The sequence below is a fragment of the Nansenia antarctica genome, assembly GCF_963989245.1.
Source record: "Nansenia antarctica genome assembly, chromosome: 1".
NCBI classification, from domain to species: Eukaryota; Metazoa; Chordata; class Actinopteri; order Argentiniformes; family Microstomatidae; genus Nansenia; species Nansenia antarctica.
The window spans coordinates 85,377,475-85,397,858 of NC_137674.1; the positions used below are offsets into that span (position 1 = coordinate 85,377,475).

Below are 20,384 nucleotides of genomic sequence, written 5' to 3' on the forward strand. Positions count from 1 at the left end.
TGGGACCAAACACAAACCTTTAGATTACTATTAAGTGAAGTCTTCAAAATAGTTAAAATGAGGCATCTATGGACAGTTTCTAAATTGAAAAACGGCTGTATGAAAACACTGTGAAATAAAACATGACAACATTTCAACACAAACCCAAATTGCAGTATGGAGCCACAATTCCAATTCATCTATGGCACACGAGTATCTTTAGGCTACCTTTTCAATTTCATAGAGCATAACCCATTTCCTTATTCAATCTCACAGGGAAAATAACACGATTACTTAAAGGTGTAGTAATGTTTATCTATTGATAACCAGGAAGTTACAAAACGTATGTCACACCGAACCCCAAAATTGCTCCCAGTGAGCGGGCTGGTGCCTTGCATGGCAGCTTGCCGCCATTGGTGAGTGAATGTGTGTGTGAATTAGGGCTGCAACTAACGATTATTTTGGTAGTCGACTAATCTGTCGATTATTTTTCGGTTAGTCGCGATTAGTCGTGTGGCTTTTCGCTGCACGTAAATGGCGACGCAGAAGCATAAATCCGGCTTAACTAGCTATCTAACCTAACGTTACGCCAAGCTACAGCTGCTCACAGAGCTAGTTTATTGGCTAGCTAGCATTGCTGGCTAGACTACAGACAGCTCACGTTAGTAGGCTACGCTTGGCGCTGTTTATCTTACAGACAGCTCGCTGGTGGACTCAACATAATTGAAATAGCATTCACTTATCAAGCATCATTCATGATCATCCACCATGACTACCTGGTATTTTAATAGCGACCACCCCTCACTTCATTTCATCTCACGTTCTCCTGGCTTCAACATGGAAAACCCCTGCTACGTAAAGTTACATACAAGCGCCTCTGTCTGTCACACGCGTGCCACAGGGCAAATAAATTAATAGCACAAACGCTCATAGCATGTACAGCCCTGTCCATGAGACGTTGTTTTCCAACATGTAACAGTAAAGCTAACATAAACATTACGACCCTAACAATATAACGTTAGCCAGTTGGCTAACAACGTTAGCTAAAACTTACCCAGCTGATTCTTGCATGGCTCCCGTAAAAAAAAAAAAAAAAGTTTAATAAATTTTTTTTATACGATTAGTCGACACTAAAATTCCACATCGACGAGTTTTTATGATCGACGTCGTCGATTATGTCGACTAATCGTTGCAGCCCTAGTGTGAATGGGTGAATGAGAGGCTGTTGTAAAGCACTTTGGAGCAGCAAAAAAGGCGCTATATAAGTGCAGTCCATTTACCAGATAGTGAAAAGGGAGAAAGACAAGAGACCGACACCAACTGTTGAGCATTTTACTTTATTAATAAAGGCTTCATCTGCATACAAGCAATTCATGGTTTCAAACATGGTTGACCGTTTCAAGATAGAACCTTACAATGGAGCTTGAGACCGAATGAATACGCTAAGCATGCAAACCAAGTGGAAATGTATTACTACTTATTAAAGAGGTTAAGAAGCCACTTAAAGTCAATCAATGGCAAAAATGTTCCTAATCTTTTTTGGGGGGAATAATCAACAGTACAGTAGATTAATCGCCAATTCCATGAGCTTTTTTTTGCCACGGTTAAACCACTAATAGAATGTGGCAATCAGAGAAAACATTAGCCATGTGGAGCCATTTGGAGGCGGAAGCATGGGGGAGGTGGAAGCATGGGAGAGGGGGGGGGGGGCATGGGGAAGCATGAGAGAGAGAGGGGGGGGGGGCTCAGCGGCGCACGGTGGTCCAGCCGTCGTCATCGGTCTCGTTCTTGATGCGCCGGGCTTCTTTGTCTTTGTCGCGCCAGGAGCTCTTCTCTCCGTCAGCGTCTCCGACCTCCCGGTCTCTGGGTCTGGGGGCGTCCTGCTCCTCCTTAGGAACGTCCCTCTTCTCCTCCCCGGCACGACGCCAGGACCCGCCTCCTCCTGTGGGCACAGAACATCTCGTCAGGGGCGACCCAGTGTTGTGTGACTACAGCCAGACAAGTTTCTGTGTAATATCTATACTGCTATCGCTATAGTTCCAGGTAAGTTGCGTGCTGAATCTTCAGGGATGGTAACGCCTGTAAGTCCTATTAAGTAATCTTGCCATAAAGCAGACAAAATCTGTCTTACTCTGAGCCCAATGCGGCTAGCTTAGCTTACCATACATTCTAAGTAAGATTAATGCAAAAGCAAATAATAAATAGTGACACCTGCTGGCAGGAAAAGTGAAGGACACGTCAATAAAGTGTATTTAGCCCCAAAGGATCCTGATCAGATGTTGATACTAAACACTTTATATAGCTCATTACAACAGCAGCATTATACTTTGTCTTAAGCCACAGCTATGAGCATTCAGACACACACCTATGAGTAAGACGGCATCATGTGACATGTTCTAATGCTTTGGTGCTCATGTTAGCAACCAATCACAATGTTCAGACCTTTCTTTAGAAACACAGGAACTACGTTTCAACGTTGTTGAGAATCAACAACACAAACTCACTAGTCAAGCCAAAATACTGCAACGCAATTGATTGGGTGAGTAATCCCCACTGATACCTAGTTAACTAGAACACTACTTTACATTAAAGTTAGCAGGCTCACACACAAAGCTATGTCAGTCGACTAGCCACGTGTCATTGATTTTCAACAACGTGGAAATGTATTCACATTTTTCGAAAGAAAAGTCAGATCGTTACATCAGATCCCGACATGAGGACCAAAGCATTAGAACGTGTCACAAAGCATTAGAACGTGTCACAAAGCATTAGAACGTGTCACAAAGCATGAGAACGTGTCACAAAGCTTTAGAACGTGTCATAAAGCTTTAGAATGTGTCACAAAGCATGAGAACGTGTCACAAAGCATTAGAACATGTCATAAAGCTTTAGAACGTGTCACAAAGCATTAGAATGTGTCACAAAGCATTAGAATGTGTCACATTAGACCAGCAGGTCTTACCCTCTTCCGGCTCTCTGGCGGACTCTCTGGCCGGGGGCGCGGCCTCTCGGGTCTCACGGTCGTCCCTGCGGTCGCGGCGGTCCTCCTGGTCGCGGTCAGGCTCTTCCTTACGACTCTCTCTCCAGGCGCTGGCTGGCTCCTCTGCTCCTGCCTTCCTCCAGGCTCCTCCTCCTCCTCCTCCTCCTCCTGCTGCTGCTGCTGCTGCAACCTCCTCTCTGAGAACAGACACACGTTCAACACTCATCATTATATAGATCCGGTCCATTGTCTCTATTGGTCAGTTTGCGTTCCAGCCGTGCCGATATCCCTGACGTTGCCTTGTAGCAGCACAGAGCACGTCTGACATGCTGACTCACCTAGCTGGTGGGCGGCGCTCCTTCTCTTTCTCCCTGGGCTTCTCCTCTCGTTCTGGTTCGTCACGGCTGCTGTCCTCCCTGGGAGGCGCCCAGCTCTCCTCCCGGGCCTTCTCCCGCTCCCGCCAGCCTCCACCTGCACCTGCACCTGTGGCAGCAGACACAAGAGATTAGATTAGATTAGATTAGATTCATGGCATGATATTAGGGCATGATATATAAATAGAACAAGAATGGTAGTGATAATGGTAGTGATAGGTGACTATATGTAATATACTTATATATTTGACATGTTTGTTCTGTTCTTCTGTTGGTTGTTTATTTGCTGTTTATCTACACCTTAGGAGTACTTTTACTGTAAAGCACTTTGGTTGACAAGTGTCATGTTTAAACGTGCTATAGAAATACATTTGATTGATTGATTGAGTGAGCGGGTGCGTCCGTACCAGGCTTGGCAACGGGTTTCCAGGGCTTGGCATCGTCTCTGTCGCGGGGTCCCTCGTCCATGCCCCTCCTGGGTCCCCGGTCGTCGTCCCCGCCTCTCTTGGGGGGGCCCCAGGAGTCGTCGTCCCCGCCTCTCTTGGGGGGGCCCCAGGAGTCGTCGTCCCCGCCTCTCTTGGGGGGGCCCCAGGAGTCGTCGTCCCCGCCTCTCTTGGGGGGGCCCCAGGAGTCGTCGTCAGCCCCCCGCCTGGGGGCCCGGGGCTCGTCCGTGGCTCTGCGGGGGCCGCGGTCCTCGTCCAGGCCCCTCCTGGGCCCGCGGTCCTCGTCCCCTGCCCTCCTCGCGGGGCGCTCGTCGTCGAAGCCTCTGCGCGGGGCGCGGTCTCGGTCCTCGTCCATCCCTCTGCGGACGGGGCGGTCCTCGTCCGCGCCGCGGCGCGGGCCTCTCTCGTCGTCGAAGCCCCGACGGGGTGCTCGGTCGTCGGCCCCCCGGCGCGGAGGCCCCCCGTCCCCTCCTCTCCTGAAGGGAGCCTCCTCTCTGTCAGTGTCCTCTTTGCCGTCCCTCCAGCCGCTGCTACAGAGAGAAGGACAGAACAGTTCAGCATCTAGGTCAGCTGAGACTAGTCAGCTAATCGTTCCAAGAGTAAAAACAAAACACGCTGCCGCATGCTCCTGGAACAAACTCCCTGAAGAAATCAAACAGGCCCAAACCCTTAATTATTATTATTATATACAGTGGGGAGAACAAGTATTTGATACACTGCTGATTTTGCACGTTTTCCCACTTAGAAAGAATGTAGAGGTCTGTAATTTTTATCATAGGTACACTTCAACTGTGAGAGACAGAATCTAAAAGAAAATCAAATTGTATGATTTTAAAGTAATTAATTTACATTTTATTGCATGAAATAAGTATTTGATACATCAGAAAAACAGAACTTAATATTTGGTAAAGAAACCTTTGTTTGCAATTACAGAGATCAGACGTTTCCTGTAGTTCTTGACCAGGTTTGCACACACTGCAGCAGGGATTTGGGCCCACTCCTCCATACAGATCTTCTCCAGATCCTTCAGGTTTCGGGGCTGTCGCTGGGCAACACAGACTTTCAGCTCCCTCCAAAGATTTTCTATTGTGTTCAGGTCTGGAGACTGGCTAGGCCACTCCAGGACCTTGAGATGCTTCTTACGGAGCCACTCCTTAGTTGCCCTGGCTGTGTGTTTCGGGTCGTTGTCATGCTGGAAGACCCAGCCACGACCCATCTTCAATGCTCTTACTGAGGGAAGGAGGTTATTGGCCAAGATCTCGCGATACTTGGCCCCATCCATCCTCCCCTCAATACGGTGCATTCGTCCTGTCCCCTTTGCAGAAAAGCATCCCCAAAGAATGATGTTTCCACCTCCATGCTTCACGGTTGGGATGGTGTTCTTGGGGTTGTACTCATCCTTCTTCTTCCTCCAAACACGGCGAGTGGAGTTTATGCCAAAAAGCTCTATTTTGGTCTCATCAGACCACATGACCTTCTCCCATTCCTCCTCTGGATCATCCAGATGATCATTGGTAAACCTCAGACGGGCCTGGACATGCGCTGGCTTGAGCAGGGGGACCTTGCGTGCGCTACAGGATTTTATCCCTGACGGCGTAGTGTGTTACTGATAGTTTTCTTTGAGACTGTGGTCCCAGCTCTCTTCAGGTCATTGACCAGGTCCTGCCGTGTAGTTCTGGGCTGATCCCTCACCTTTCTTATGATCATTGATGCCCCACGAGGTGAGATCTTGCATGGAGCCCCAGACCGAGGGAGATTGACCGTCATCTTAAATTTCTTCCATTTTCTAATAATTGCGCCAACAGTTGTTGCCTTCTCACCAAGCTGCTTCCCTATTGTCCTGTAGCCCATCCCAGCCTTGTGCAGGTCTACAATTTTGTCCCTGATGTCCTTAGAAAGCTCTTTGGTCTTGCCCATTGTGGAGAGGTTGGGGTCTGATTGATTGAGTGTGTGGAGAGGTGTCTTTTATAAAGGTAACGAGTTCAAACAGGCGCAGTTAATACAGGTAATGAGTGGAGAATAGGAGGGCTTCTTAAAGAAAAACTAACAGGTCTGTGAGAGCCGGAATTATTACTGGTTGGTAGGTGATCAAATACTTATTTCATACAATAAAATGCAAATTAATTATTTAAAAGTCATACAATGTGATTTTCTGGATTTTTGTTTTAGATTCCGTCTCTCACAGTTGAAGTGTACCTATGATAACAATTACAGACCTCTACATTCTTTCTAAGTGGGAAAACGTGCAAAACGTGCAAAATCACCACTGTATATATATATATATATTTTTTTTTTAATCTAAGCTAAAAACCTTCATGTTTTGCAGCAGTTATGATTAAACACAAACACTTCTCTCAATGTCTTTTTTCCAACTATTGTCTTATGAAATGTTTTTACTTCTTATATTTGCTTCTATTCATTGTAATTTTTATTTTCTTACTATGCTCCTCTTTTTTTTTTCAAATGTGTTTATCAGATTTTATCCCTTTTTAACCCAATTTGGTAGCCAATTGAACCCAACCTAGCATCCAATTATCCCCTGCCTATTGCGAAGGATCCGCCGCACGACCCCGTGGCCGGCAGTCCCAGAAGAGGCCGCCAGGCAGACTAGCTGACTGGCTCCTCGAGCCCAGCACCTGTTATTCCGGCACCCCGGGGGCGCTGTTGCGCGACGGATCCTTGTCCGGAACTACTCCTATACCGCCCTCGGGAGCGGCCGCCCAATATGCCGCTCCCCGTGTGTGCCCCAGCCATATCCGGATCTGGCGAGCTGGGATACGATCCCAGTCCCCGGTGGGCAGCTTGCACTAGTGGCCAGTGCTTAGACCGCTACACCACCGCGGGGCCACTCTTGCTGTATTTTTAAATAATTAATGTAAAGCACTTTGAATTGCCCCTGTTGTATGAAATGTGCTATACAAATAAACTTGCCTTGCCCCTCAGAAAAGGGGAGGTCTGTTAGACCGTGAACCCACAGACAACCCCAATGTCATGTTTTTATCTAAAAGAGAAAATCTATGAGCAGAAATCTCAACACGTTTAACACTAGAACATCCGTGCCTATTGTACCTACTATAAGAGCCGCCTCGGGGGTGAAATGACCATATTATTTACAATGGGAAGCTGCTACTTACACACAACGACCACTAGTTGGTGCGTCTTCTAATATAGCCTGCCTCCTACACAGAAAAACTGCAACATCTATATTAACACACCTTTCACCCGTGGGCCGACGCCACTCTGACTCTCCCTCCGTGCGCTTCCTCCACCCTCCTCCTCCTCCTCCTCCTCCTCCTCCTCCTCCTCCTCCTCCGCCTCCCTCCTCCTTCTCGCTCCAGTCCTGGAATAGAATAGAGTGGAAAACACTTGAGTGAGTGAGTGAGGATTATGAGATCATGTGTAAAAAACTAAACAAAAAAAAACATGTAAAAATTTATGCATTTAAAGGAAAGCAGGTGATATTCCTTGCACAATGCAGCCAAACCATTGTTTGCTGTATGGTCAATTAAAAGATCTGACTGAGGGTAGATATTGTTGAGAATAATGAGTGTAGAACTTGTCCATTTAGACGTTTCTCTACATTCTGGGGAATTGAACACTAAAGGAAGGCCTTCCCTGTGCCAAATGTGCCGAGAATTGTGGCGCAGATGATTATGATTGGTTAAGCAAGAGTAGTGACCTCATAAGGCAGTCTTCTATAAACGTGTCCCTCTCACAGGAGGGGGCTTTTTAACGCTGCTATTTTCTCTCTGAGCTCATGTAACTCTGCTTAATAAAAGGCCTCATTTGAGCCAATTGATTTAAGCTCTCTGTGCTTTATAAGTTCTACTCAATCTACTAAGAATCAATTAAATCTACAACGCTACCTTGCTGGCTGGCTTCTCCTCAGGCGCCCTCCTCTCCTCCTCACGGCGGCGCTCCCTCTCCTCGATCTCCTGCTGCCGGGCGCGCTGCTTCCTCTCCTGCTCCTCCAGCTTGGCCAGACGCTCCTGGTACTCCCTCTCCTCCTCCTCTCGCTGGTCCTGCTCTACACGCTCGCGCTCCTCGCGCTCTGCAACACCACAACGTAAACACAGTCAGTAAAACAGAAGGCGGGGCGCTTAGGTGGCGTAGCTGGTTAAGCGTCGACCACGTAACCGCAGGGTTCCTGGTTCGATTTCGGCCGCGGACATGTCCTGCATGTCATCCCTCCTCTCTCTCTCTCTCTCTCACCCATCCTTCCTGTCAAAATCTCTACTGTCTCTATCAATAAAAAGAGAAATATGAGTGGGACTGCCCCAATCTGAAAAAATAACTTAAAAAGAAAACAGAAGGCAGGCCTACTGATGCCTGGTGACCCAGAGGTTCATGTGTTCCATTCATATCTGTTACTGGAAGTCTGTTTTGGAGAGGACAACATTCTGGCTAGTGACTCAGTCATGATGCCCGTCAGAGACTGAAGACCTCCATCTCTTCAGGCTACACCTCAACTGCTCCTCCTGAGACATCTACTACCCCCCAGCAATGTGCCTCCTGAGGCATCTACTACCCCCCAGCACTGTGTCTCCTGAGACACCTGCTTCCCCCTATACCGTGTCTTCTAAGATTTCTACTTTCCCCCCTGTACTGTTTCTCCAGTATCTATGATAAAAAATGTTTAATTATTCTTCTATCACGACGACTGCCAATGGCCCCTGGCCTGAGCTAGATTACTCTTCCTGCTACGACTGGTGGATTGAAGATTCACTGCTTTGGAATAAGGCGCCTGCTAAATGCCAAACATGTAAATGCTATTGTACACGTACCTTTCTTGAGCTGCTCCTCGTGGATGCGCTGGGTGTCCTCCTCCTTCTGGCGGTAGAAGGCGTTGCGGCGGTCCTCCTTACGCTGCTTCGTCCTCTCCTCCTGGCGCTTCTTCCTCTCTTCCACCAGCCGCTCCTGGAACTGCGACAGTTTTTCCTTGGGAGGAGAAAAATAATGTTAATTAGTAACAATCCACTTCACGATTTGTAATTTAGGTGAGGCTACTTTAGTTCCTTGTTTACTGTTTCTCTACTTTTAACAGATGGGTATTTGATACGGCATTCCTGCGTTGTTACCAACTACTTCTAAATGATGTTGCTCATGTAACTCAAACATCTGTGGTGTGGAAACGGAACTACAGAGCTGTTCTCAGGGTTTTTTTACCTCGTAGATAAAGCTCCGGGCAGCTGTTATTTTGGAAACAAAGTTCTCCTTGTCCTCCATCATCCTGGACATCCTCTGTTTGTGTTCCAGAGCCTTCTCACGCTCCACCTTCATGTTGCTGATCTATAACACAGATACAGACCGGTCAGACGTTACTATGGCACCGGACATTCACACAAGTCCTTTATATGCTCAAATCACAAGCCAGGTATATAAGATATAAGGCTGATAGTTTTGATTTACATATCATGTATAAACTCAGGCAGAGAAGGTTTATTTTATAATAATAACAATATATGCCATTTAGCTGACGCTTTATCCAAAGTGAGTGCATACATTTCAGTATACATCGTCCCAACGGGAAACGAACCCACAACGTAAGCGTTGTTAGCGCCATGCTCTACCAGCTGAGCCACAGAGGAGCACATATCTCACCCTCTCCTCCTCCTGCAGCTCCCACAGCTCCATGTCCTTGACCCGCTGCTCCTCGTACGCCTTCTTGATCAGGGGGATTTCCTCCAGCCGCTTGGCCCTCTCAAAGTAGTCGATCTGGAAATAACAATAATAATATATTAGACTTATATAGTGCTTTTCTAGACACTGGGTTTGGAGGCATTTAAATGTTGGCAGGCTGTTGGCCTGTCCGATGTGGTTGGGGAGGTTTCTCCAGTGTAGTATTTTGTGTGTGTGTATTAGTATAATGTGAAAAGATGACAACAAAGCATCTGTTGGATCATTCTGTGTTCACCTTCTTCTCCTGGTTCTTCAGGCGCTCCTGAAGCTCCTTCTTCTCCTTCTCCAGCTGCTCCACCTGCTTGGCCATGATGAAGTCTGGGTCCAGCTCCTCCAGGTCCTGCACACATTAGGTCAACAGTGAAAGGTCAAAGTTCGCCTTCATTCAAGTTATATGTGACAGTCTGATCATCTGGTCCGCATGTCTGCAACCAATCAAAATGTTCTGACTTTTCTTTTGAAACACGGAACTATGTTTCAACGTTGTTGAGAATCACAACACAAACTCACTAGTCAAGCCAAAATACTGCAACAACGCAATGGATTGGGTGAGTAATCCCCCACTGCTACCTAGTTAATTACAACACTACTTTACATTGTTAGCAGGCCCAGAAAACAAGCTGTGTTAGTTGACTAGTGTCTTTGATTTTCAACAACGCGGAAATGTATTCACATCTTTCAACATCATTGATCTCAATCTGATATATTTTAAATGTCTAAACAGACCACATTATCTTGTCACACTGCAGAGTGTGAGGTAAAAGTGGTAATTTCACTTCGATATCGATGTCTTTGAAGGTAACAGTGGTAAGTTTACCTCAATATCGATGTGTTTGAAGGTAACAGTGGTAAGTTTACCTCAATATCGATGTCTTTGAAGGTAACAGTGGTAAGTTTACCTCGATGTCGATGTCTTTGAAGGTAACAGTGGTAGTTTTACCTCGATGTCGATGTCTTTGAAGGCCTTGGCTCCCAGCTCGGTTTTCTTGATCTGCTCCAGCCTCTCCCTCACGGTCTTCTTCTTGATCTGCTCGTGCTCCTGCATGATGCGCTCCTTCTCTCTCTCCTTGGCCTCCTGCCTCAGCCGGTCCTCCTCCGCCTTGCGGACCTTCTGCATCTCCGCCTCCCGCTGCTCCAGCTCCTCCTTCTCCCTCTGGATGTTGAGGTTCTCCAGGCGCTCCTTGCGCTCCTCGATGGTCTGCCGGCGGGCCAGGATGCGCTGGTGCTCCTTGCGGGCGTTCTTCTGGTAGGCGGCGATGGCCTGCTGGCTCTGCTCCTCACGCTCTTGCTGGGGTGGGGAACGACAGACAGGGGGACAGGTTAGACTGGATGGAAGCAGGCACATATATAATGTGTGGATGTGTATGTGTATATATATATTATATGTGCATCTGTCTCCATGTGCTCACCAGGATGGAAGCAGGCACATATATATTGTGTGTGTGTGTGTGTGTGTGTGTGTGTATATATATATATATATATATATGTATTATGTGTGTATATGTATATGTATCATATGTGTGTGTATATACAGTATATATATATATATATGTGTGTGTGTGTGTGCTCACCAGGATGGAGGCAGGCTTGATGACCTGGATGGCCTTGGCCAGGGTGTATGTGTATATATATTATGGGTATATATATATGTATATATATATATATATATATATGTGTGTGTGAGTGTATCTCACCAGGATGGAGGCAGGCTTGATGACCTGGATGGCCTTGGCGAGGGAGGAGGACATGGCGGTCAGCTGGTTCCTGATCTGCTCAGAGGGCATGTTCTGCAGGAACGGCCCCACAGGAGAGTCCTCCTTGGTGGAGTAGTTCAGGTCTGAGCCGAAGCTCAGGGTTCGAGAGGTGTGGTCGATTCGAACCTTGATGATGATAAGAACAAATAAAACATAAGTAAGCTACATGGTCCCAGTGGGAATCGAACCCACAACCTAAGTGTTGTTAGCGCCGTGCTCTACCAGCTGAGCCACAGAGGACCACCTCTATTAAGGTGATCCATCAATGTTGATGTTGTTGTGAACAGAAACCAATCTAACTCTAGACAAATGCACGTTAAGTGTCTGCTAAATGGCTAAAATGTGAAATGTCCAAAGCTCTACCTGTAGGTCAGTGTTAAAGCAGCTCTACCTGCAGGTCAGTGTTAAAGCAGCTCTACCTGCAGGTCAGTGTTAAAGCAGCTCTACCTGCAGGTCAGTGTTAAAGCAGCTCTACCTGCAGGTCAGTGTTAAAGCAGCTCTACCTGTAGGTCACAGTGTCTGGCGGCGTCTACGATGGAGCGCTCCAGCTGGAAGGCGTCGACAAAGGGAACCAGGGAGGCCAGGCGGCTGAACTCGATGCTCTGGTAGATCTGAGCCACCTACACACACACACATCATTGGTTAGCGGAGATCACAATTGACACCTATACCATCATTAATTGTACATACATCCTCGCAATCCAGAGCTAAAGCTTGCGCAATAAAGTACGTTTTTTTCAGACTTTTTTCAGATTTGAGTGTGCGGATGCTGGTTTTTTTGTACTACTTTGATACTCTATTGATACTCTTCAGTTCCAGCACCTCAGCGAAGTCTGATCATGGATGAGCGGTGGTATTTTCACTATGGCAATCAAATCTAAAAGCAAAGCTGGGATTGAACAGATGGAGGAAGGTGTTTACCTGCTGCAGCAGACGCAGGATGGTGTTGCTCTGCAGGTGAGGGACGTACTGCTGCAGGTCTGACTCCTTCTCTGCCTGGTCCTTCACCCAGTTCAGCACCTGAGGACCACAGCACATCAATATATAGCATGTCAACAGACTGACTTATATAGACTGACTTGTTTAGACTGTCCTTCACCCAGTTCAGCACCTGAGGACCACAGCACATCAATATATAGCATGTCAACAGACTGACTTATATAGACTGACTTGTTTAGACTGTCCTTCACCCAGTTCAGCACCTGAGGACCACAGCACATCAATATATAGCATGTCAACAGACTGACTTATATAGCGCCTTATAACGGCCTCTCATTCACCCATTCACTCACCCATTCACACACACATTCACACACCAACGGCGACAAGCTACCAAGCAAGGTGCCGGCCCGCTCATTGGGAGCAATTTGGGGTTCAGTGTCTTGCCCAAGGATACCTCGACACGTGGCCGGCCGAGGATCGAACCGCCAACCTAGCGATCGTTAGACGCCGGCTCTACCTCCTGAGCCACAGCCGCCCCCCATGTAAATGAGACGGATGAAAATTACCCAAACATCTTAAAATGCTGAGCCCGACCCTGTTACCTTGGTTACTCTGCCACTCAGCTTCAGAGGGTGGAAGTCCACCTCCAGCCAGTTGTACAGCTCCTTCACCTCAGGCACGATGTACTGCAGCAGGTTGAACCTCACCTGAGGGAAACATCCACACACACACAACAGAGAACATTAACTCAGATAAGAGATGCCCTTACTGTGGCCTGTTACTGATCAGGGTTGTTTTGCACACCATGTCATTGATGAGTGAATGTGTGTGTACCATGTCATTGATGAGGTAATAGTTATGTGTACCATGTCATAGATGAGGTAATATGTGTGTGTACCATGTCATTGATGAGTAGTTAGTTATGTGTACAATGTCATAGATGAGGTAATATGTGTGTGTACCATGTCATTGATGAGGCTCTGGCGGGTGTGTGTGTGTGTGTGTGTGTGTGTGTACCATGTCGTTGATGAGGCTCTGGCGGGTGTGTGTGTGTGTGTGTGTGTACCATGTCGTTGATGAGGCTTTGGCGGGTGGGGGGGGACTGCAGGCCCAGCAGGGTGGCCAGGCGTCTGTGTTTCTCCACAATGATGCCGTCCATGTCCAGCAGCCGGGCGATGTCGGTGCGCTCGGGGGTGATGGGGATGGACAGGGTGGCCAGGAGTACTCTGGTGGACATCCTGGGGGGGAGAGAGAAGACCAGGTAGTTCACTCCATTTCTTCTTACAGGTTGAGTGGCTCTGTCTCTCCCTCAACCACTCAGAGACTCACCCTCACTCTCCACTTTTAAATCCCACCTCAAAACCTACCTGTTCTCCCATGCATACAACCTTCCCTAACCCTAACCATCCCCCCTAACCCTGACACACCCCTCCCCCCTCTGGACATGCTTACAACCTCCCCTACCCCTAACCATCTCCCCTAACCCTGCAACCCCCCCACCTCCCCCCCTGGACATGCATACAACCTTCCCTACCCCTTAACCATCTCCCCTAACCAACCCTGCCACCTCCCTCCCCCCTCTGGACATGCATACAACCTCCCCTACCCCTTAACCATCTCCCCTAACCCTGCCACCCTCCTCCCCCCCTGGACATTGCTGTGTCAATTGTTCCCTGTGCCTGTTCGTTAACTCTGTGTTCTATGTGCTCATGTTATCTGTTGCTTGTTGTTTCTGTGTTTTCTGTCTTTCCCATATTGTCAGCGTCTTTGAGCCCCGGAAAAGCGCTATATAAATACAATGAATTATTATTACCTCTGCATCTCCTCTTGGGTGAGGTTCTTGCGCATCTCCCTGGAGAGATGGTAGAGGCGGTGGAGGGTGCAGGCGTGGAACAGAGCGTTGCCTGACTTCCAGAACACGGTGGACACCTTGTTGTAGTAGTTGGCCATCAGCTGGGGCTTGGGAGGCTTCTTGGACAGGGCGAAGAGACCGTGGATGTCCTCCACCGCCTTGAACGCTTCCTGGAAACATGAATAAAATCATACGATGATTCACCAGTTAACCATGTTGGTTTGTCTAACAATGTTAAAACACCAAGGTGTAGGGAGATCTGCACTACTGATGTTTACATTACTACCTTTGAGCACACTGTATATTGCACACGTCTCCTGACAGATTGTTTTATACTTTTGCACATTAGATACTGTACATAAACTACCTCTCTGTATATAGCTCATAACTGTATATAGCCCATAACTGTACATAGCTCATAACTGTATATACCTCTAAACTATACTGATGTTTACAATAGTACCTCTGCACATACTGTATATTACATAGTCACCTATCACTACCATTCTTGTTCTATTTATATCATGCCCTTATATCACTATTTGTACTTCTGGTTGGATGCTAAACTGCATTTCGTTAGTATAGTACTTGTACTCTGCGATGACCATAAAGTTGGATCTAATCTAATCTAGTTTTTTTTGTGGGCAGTCCCACTCATATTTTGTTTCTTTTTATTGTGATAGAGACAGTACAGATTTGTCAGGGAGGAAGGATGGGTGGGTGAGAGAGAGAGAAGGGATGACATGCAGGATATGTCCGCGGCCGGAATCCAACCGGGAACCCTGCGATTATGGTCGACGCTTAGCGTGTTACGCCACCAAGCGCCCTAATCTAATCTAATCTAATGTAATCTAGTCTAGTCGAATGTAATCTAATCCCAGGAGGAGGAGGAAGAAGAGGAGGAGAAGGAGGGTGTGCAGACCTGCCAGAGCTCCATGCTGATGGCGCTGTCCAGCTGGACCAGGCGGGTCTCCAGGTGCATGGACTGGCTCTCGGGGTTGTTGAGGTTGATGGCGGTGCTCTGGTTGTGGTGGCGCTGGATCTGGCCCAGGTGCATGCGCAGGTTGTCACACAGCTTGCGGAACTCCGCCTTGCGGGTGTACTGCAGGCAGAACTTGAAGGCTGTGGAGCACATCACATCACGGCACGGTTAGAATGTGGGGCGGCTGTGGCGCAGGAGGTAGTGCCGGCGTCTAATGATCGCAAGGTCGGCAGGTCAGCGGTCGAGCCCCGGCTGGCCACATGTTGAGGTGTCCTTGGGCAAGACACTGAACCCCCAAATTGCTCCCAGTGAGCGGGCCGGCGCCTAGTAGCTTGCCCACCTCGCCACTGGTGTGTGAATGTGTGAATGAGAGGCCTTTGTAAAGAGCTTTGGAATAAGGCGCTATATAAGTGCAGTCCAATTACCATTTAGAATGAGTAGTACTAAACAAACGTCAACTACTAACTAATGATGGACTATAAATCATCATTTACAACGATATCATCAGTCATATTGATCCACTTTTGATTTAGTTTCACATGAAAAATGAGTAAACAATTGCTGTTACATAATTTGCATCTGTTTTGATAATTAATTCTATGCTGTCTGTAAGTTTATGTAAAACATTAGTAAAGTCAGACATGTCTTGTATTTAATTCCCACTGATTCAGTTATCTTAATAAAACATCATAAAGAACATTGATTTTGATTTATCCAACAGTCATGCTGTAATTCTGCTCCTATGACCAAGGCACAGTAAATAAATCAGTGAGGATCTGCTTTAAGTGAGGTGGTATGTTCTTACCTTGTTGTTCTAGTTTAAGTGAGGTAGTTTAAGTGAGGTAGTTTAAGTGAGGTAGTTTAAGTGAGGTGGTATGTTCTTACCTTGTTGGGCGATGTCATGGTAGAGGCGCTCCACCTTGGAGTTGTTACGCAGCAGGTCCAGGCACTGGCGGTACGACTCCCACAGGAACTTCACCCAGGGAGTCAGGAGCAGGCGGTCCGTACGGTCCTGAGTGTCCTCACCGCTCACAGCACTCAGAAGCACACTGAGTAACACAGGGACATCACATCAGTCTCAACACCTGAGCTAACACAACTACACAACACCTGAGCTAACACAACCACACTGAGGGAAGACAGGAACACCACACTGAGCTAACAGAACTACACAACCACACTGACCTAACACAGGAACATCACATCAGTCTCAACACAGTGTGCGCCGTCTGTTGTTCTCCTGCACACCGGTAAACATATCCAGGATCCAGCAGCGTCGCCGGGCTTGCGCAAACTAAGCCGGCGAATTTTTTACTTGCTCCGGTCAAGCGTTAATGTCGAACCCTGAACAGTAAGGTTGTGACAGCCCCTCACCTCTCTGGAGTCTGGATGTTGTCCAGATCCTCAATGTCCAGGACCATCTGCTGGGACTCCCCCTTGGCGGTCTCCGTCTTCTCCTCCGCCAGCTTCAGGTAGGCCCGGACCACATCCTCCAGAGACTTGATGTTCACCTAAACACAGAGCAGAACGTTCCGGCTGGTGAGTGACTCGGTAGAAATACATGGGTGCAAACTGGTGATGGCCCAAAAAGGTGACACATTTTTCTGTTTGCCTGAAAACGAAGAAAATGGTCAATGCGCGGCTTAACCTTAGAGGAGAACATTTTTGATGGGGGGGATAGCGCTAGCACTAATGGTGCTAAATGGATATCGTTAGCACTAACAGTGGTCTAACAATGATGCGCGTGTAAGTAGCGGTAGCCCTGACCTTAACACCTGCAGAATTACTTCGAAAACAGTTTACTGTGACTGTGTTCTCCACGCTGTCTGGAATTGGACCTAGCTGCCTGAAGCTAAAAGTTATTTCAACAGCAGCAAGAGTTTAGAGTTTAGCAGACAGGAAGATTAGTTAGCTCGCGCATCATGTGACTTTGATGAGACTTAGACCCCCCCCCCCCCACACACACACACAAAAAGGCCCTCCTTACCTGCTGACAGATGTTCTTGTACTGGTAGAGGCCCTCCTTGGCCAGGTGGCTCTTGCGCAGGTCCACACAGAGCTCCAGGTACTTGAGCATGATCGGCTCGTGGATCTTCTGCCATGTTCGATGTTTCTTGCTCTTGATGACATCATAAAGAACATCCAACGCTGGCTGTTTTTTGCCAACCTCCAAGAACTCTGTGAAGACAAGATGGGATTGGCATGAAAACAATGTCCCTATGCACAAATTATTGAAAGCTGAAAAAGTTACCGGAACTTACCGTATAGTTTTTATATTTTTTTATTTTGTAAGGATTTGACAGTATTATTTGAAAACAGCCAATAGGCTCTTTTCGAGGCGTCACAAAAAGGTGTTGCACTCAGTAGAATCAATTCAGTTGAGGCTATAATAGCGACCATAAAGTTGTAGCGATATCAAAATATTAATAATAACAATAATAATAATATCATATATTAATTTATTTTACACAATCTTAACTTATTAGTCTCGTACCCAACATAGCCATAAGAGCTTTTAGCTAGGCTTGGGCGGTTTCCCATTTTTAAAATACTGTTAAACTGTCCCACCCTACTTTCAGCCTCTGGGGCAAAACAACTGTTGACACTTTCTTAAGGGGGTTACCACTGACTTTAGCCCAGGGCCAGTAGGCCTGTTCTAGAGCTGGGTTAGCACTCCTAATCTCCCAAGCACAGAGCCAAACTTCAGAAGGCACTCCAGTAACAGCAAATAAATACCAAAAAACAAACTTTATGCAGCTTATGATCATCAACATTGTCAATATCAACATTGACCAAGATTACAGCCAGCGGGGAAGAAAAAACAAAAAACAAAACAAGATTCTAGGGACAAAAAGTTGAAAAATATGAGTGTCACGTCCAGTCGATCCTGTAGTGTGTTGGCTTGAGAAACTACACAAAAACTACCAGCTTCTTCCTTCTTTTTGAGCATTTTAATTGTAAACAATTAAAGTACGTAAACCTTAACATTCACACAGAGATTATTTGATATGAAAGTCATTTTTAGTCAGCCTTTAAGAGTAGCCTTTAGGCGTTGTGTCCAATAGTCTAAAAGTACATTTAAATACATTTACCACAATGTTAGAGTCAGGGCATGCCAGTGATTATAATCAAATTCAGTAATTTATTCTCACAGAATAAGCAGAGGCATTTATTCTGGCAGTGATCACACACCACAGAACCAATTTTCCAAAGTAATGTGCTTATTGAACTTCATGCAGTTAGGGTGACTGCAGGCCTAGTGTAGTGTGACTGTAGGCTTACCATTTACATAGTCTAAATTCCTCTTGTTCTCCATCCTGCCCTATCTATTTTTTGGCTAGAAATTCGATTTTTCAGGGAAAACGGCGGTGATCTTTAGATATGTGCCCTGCACACTTTTCTCTTGGACCTGAAGTCGAAGATTTTGGCATTTCATGTCGAGAAATGGAATACAAAAAAACTAAAGACCTAAGCAAAACAAAAAGATTACCCATTTATAGCCCACTCCTAATACCACACACAAACTACCAAAATAATATATTATATAACTACTTGCATGCTACCTGACTACTTGAAAACTACCTGAACACTTGACTACTTGTACTGTATCATTGAATTTCATCTGATTGTACTTTGCACAGCTTGTTGCACTATTGATTACACTGTAGTTCTGCTATAGTACGACTACCATCACTTATCACTTTATTACTTATCACTACTTTACTATTACTTGCTTTAGTTATTTACTTTACTCTATTAGTGTGATTGTGCACCTTTCTGCAATGCTAATGTTGAAGAACCGAAGCCAAAGTTGTTTACTCTTGTGTACTGTAAAATAAATTCTGATTCTGACTGATGACATGTTTGATTCATTAAAATAATAACAGTTACAACAACCAGAATGCCTCCAATGTCTCAGGTGTTAGCTATAGGCTCCAATACCTCTAATGTTAGCTAGGCTCCAATACCTCTAATGTTAGCTATAGGCTCCAATACCTCTAATGTTAGCTAGGCTCCAATACCTCTAATGTTAGCTATAGGCTCCAATACCTCTAATGTTAGCTATAGCCTCCAATGTTAGCTAGCCATGTACTGTAAACGTCTCTTTGAGAAGTCTATCTGAACCAGTGACTAGCACTGAGAGATATTGACATGTGACAGCTGTCAGTCTAGCTGGGGAGTAGTTGGGGTTAACATCACCTGGCTGTGCAGAGGTGTGAACAACTGAACCAGGTTTTTAGAAGGCCTATTCTCAGCTTTGAGATTTCAGGGGTACCAACATTCAAATACGGATATCGTCTACTACTTTTTCCCCATTTCAATGTATGCCACATCATTTGAAACCTTACAATTTGTCCTTTCACAACATGTAAAAAAAACTGGTTGGTCAAAAGACCAGATGAGATGGTGTCACGTTTGTTTAGCCATTGGTAACATGTTCATGTGACCTGCCTACATAGGAAGGGACAGACTGATCCATTCATCACCATTTCATCGTGGGGGGGACAACATTGCTAGCTAGGTATCTAACTAACAGTTTCGGGTTAATCCTTCACCATATCGAGTTGGTGGGAGACTGGAAGTGATTAAACTAAGCCACCTAGCCACCTTAGCTACCATGCACCTGGCCTGTCACCAGATGAAGAGATCAGTTGACTCCAGTATTTCTGACATCTGATTATTATATTTCTGATAGCTTAAGTGAGATAGGTGTTTTCCGATTGTAATTAACTTATACGCTAATTGGCATGACAACATTATGTCATTGTCGTGGACCACCAAGTACATTTCGGAGGCCTAGTAAAACGACCAGAGCCTGAATGTCTCCTGGTCCTCTGCAACAACATGGCTTCCCCTCGCGCCATGCTCCTCCAACACGATGAACGTAGCCGTGGGCTGCGTTCGTCAACTCGCATCTGGAAATCTGATCAGCACTCATGGAACGCCTCTCGTCCAATCAAATTACTCGGTCCCTTTATGACGTCGAACCCAGTGTGCATTCCAGCGCTCTCAGAGCGAGTTTACGAACGCAGCCCATGTTCAACAATGAACACGTACTGGTGGTTGGTTAGCTGGCTAGCGGCTAACGAGGAGGAATGACATCTAGGAAAACGACTCCGATAACTCACCGTTTGCTCGTTTGAGAGCGTTCTCCGGTCGTTGGAAGTATGCCGGCATCTTGATGGCTCGCTAGCAGAGCTTATATTGGTTTTTTTGGGGTGAATTTGACAGATTTCACCAGTCCATCCGCGCTAGGCGTACACGCGCCCTGACCAGCTCTGGGGAAAGGAGGTCCTCCTAGCGGCTCCAGATCAGTGACGACATAAACTCCAGTCAGGGTTGCCAGATGGGATTGACATATTCCAGCCTAACCATAGTCTAAAAAAACACGCTAAATC

General features: G+C 46.4%; 1 protein-coding gene across 1 annotated transcript; it reads right to left on the reverse strand.

The window, feature by feature from the left end:
• Positions 1–1,583: 1,583 nt before the first annotated feature.
• On the reverse strand, positions 1,584–20,254 carry eif3s10 (eukaryotic translation initiation factor 3, subunit 10 (theta)). The gene is made up of 22 exons (XM_080532914.1): positions 20,115–20,254; positions 16,973–17,163; positions 16,360–16,496; positions 15,871–16,034; positions 14,926–15,125; positions 13,965–14,173; positions 13,218–13,389; positions 12,754–12,858; positions 12,131–12,229; positions 11,713–11,829; positions 11,150–11,335; positions 10,396–10,743; positions 9,691–9,795; positions 9,378–9,491; positions 8,943–9,065; positions 8,561–8,714; positions 7,643–7,827; positions 6,992–7,116; positions 3,741–4,306; positions 3,298–3,442; positions 2,942–3,156; positions 1,584–1,921 (listed from the first exon to the last, which is right to left on the reverse strand). Exons 1-22 carry the CDS (start codon positions 20,161–20,163, stop codon positions 1,725–1,727), a joined length of 3,906 nt encoding a protein of 1,301 aa, XP_080389040.1. The 5' UTR covers positions 20,164–20,254; the 3' UTR covers positions 1,584–1,724.
• Between the last annotated feature and the right edge of the window lie 130 nt (positions 20,255–20,384).